This window comes from Perkinsus marinus, assembly GCF_000006405.1.
Source record: "Perkinsus marinus ATCC 50983 genomic scaffold scf_1104296935366, whole genome shotgun sequence".
Taxonomy (NCBI): domain Eukaryota; phylum Perkinsozoa; order Perkinsida; family Perkinsidae; genus Perkinsus; species Perkinsus marinus.
In genome coordinates, this window is record NW_003214476.1 from 1 (window position 1) to 1164 (window position 1164).

Genomic DNA, 1164 nt, shown 5'->3' on the forward strand with positions numbered 1-1164 from the left:
CCACAGGTACCGTCCAGAACACACATAAGACAACCGTTAGAGAGATAGAGAGTAGCATACCCAATCCTGCCTCATATGAGGTACACCTACATTATCCCAGAACACGTCATCTGGCAGGGGAGCCGGCATAGCATACAACTTGAATGGTGTAGCTGAATGCACCATCTGTAAAGCCGACATAGAGGCCTTTAATGAACGGAAAGTTACAAAACCGTCACTTCTAGTCTGGAAGGCAGGCTTCTCTCCAAAGGGTAGGAGGTTAGTCGGCATTAGAGCCTTAGGTAGAGGTACTATATCAGCAACATCCTTAACGATATTCACAGGGGCCTTAGTTAGATTAATCAACTGCTTACTCAATCCCTGCTCAGCTTCCTCTTCCCTCTTCTCCTTTTCCTCTAGTTGCTCCCGGAACAGCTCATCAGCCTTCTCTTGGAAGTCCTCCGCTGATCGGACAGTCCTCTCACAGTATCGATTCAATGCAGCTAGTCGTCTCTCCAATACTGTGATAGTGTCCATCTTCTCCTTACCACACATCTTAATCTTCATCTCTGGACGCTCCCCTTCATACTCGGCAACATTATAAGCATGCTCCAGCTTGGGTATAATCTTACTCCTATCTGCTTCCTGCTTCTCCAGATCGTCAATGTCCAGAGCCACTCGAGCATCCAATACCTTCCCAGGGGCGACTTCTTCGAAGAAATTCCTCAATGCTTGATTCGAACGCAATTCCTGCGGCAGGCCACGCACAAATATCGTGTAATTTTCCAAACTCTTGCGAGCCAGAAATTCATGACGTCTGCGTAGATACCAACTAAACTCATGATAAATGAGATACATAGAGTAACCATAGAATAAATAAGATGCCAAGAGGGTAGCGATCATCGCCGAGTCACCATTGAGGAGGTTACCTAGACTCCACGACTGCATAGTATCGCTTTCGTTGGACCCATCATTGCGATCTTGGTATTTGTATATAGGGATGAGGAATATTGAGTTAAAACATCCCACTAACGAGATTTTTATCCCCATTTTCAGAAGTCGTATAAACGCTGCTGCATCCAGGCCAGCATAACGCATAAGATCATCGTCGCTTGTCAACACAGCATCGCGTATCCACGACCATTTACCAGTTTTTCTATCCGAAAGTGGACACCTTAACTCAGG

The 1164-nt window shown here is 46.0% G+C and overlaps 1 protein-coding gene across 1 annotated transcript; it reads right to left on the minus strand.

Annotated features, from left to right (window-relative positions):
- Positions 1–90: 90 nt before the first annotated feature.
- Positions 91–1029, minus strand: Pmar_PMAR002504 (hypothetical protein; the record flags this gene model as incomplete). The annotated part of the gene is made up of 1 exon (XM_002783957.1): positions 91–1029. A coding segment is annotated over one exon (939 nt), but the record flags the coding sequence as incomplete, so codon positions are not given.
- Between the last annotated feature and the right edge of the window lie 135 nt (positions 1030–1164).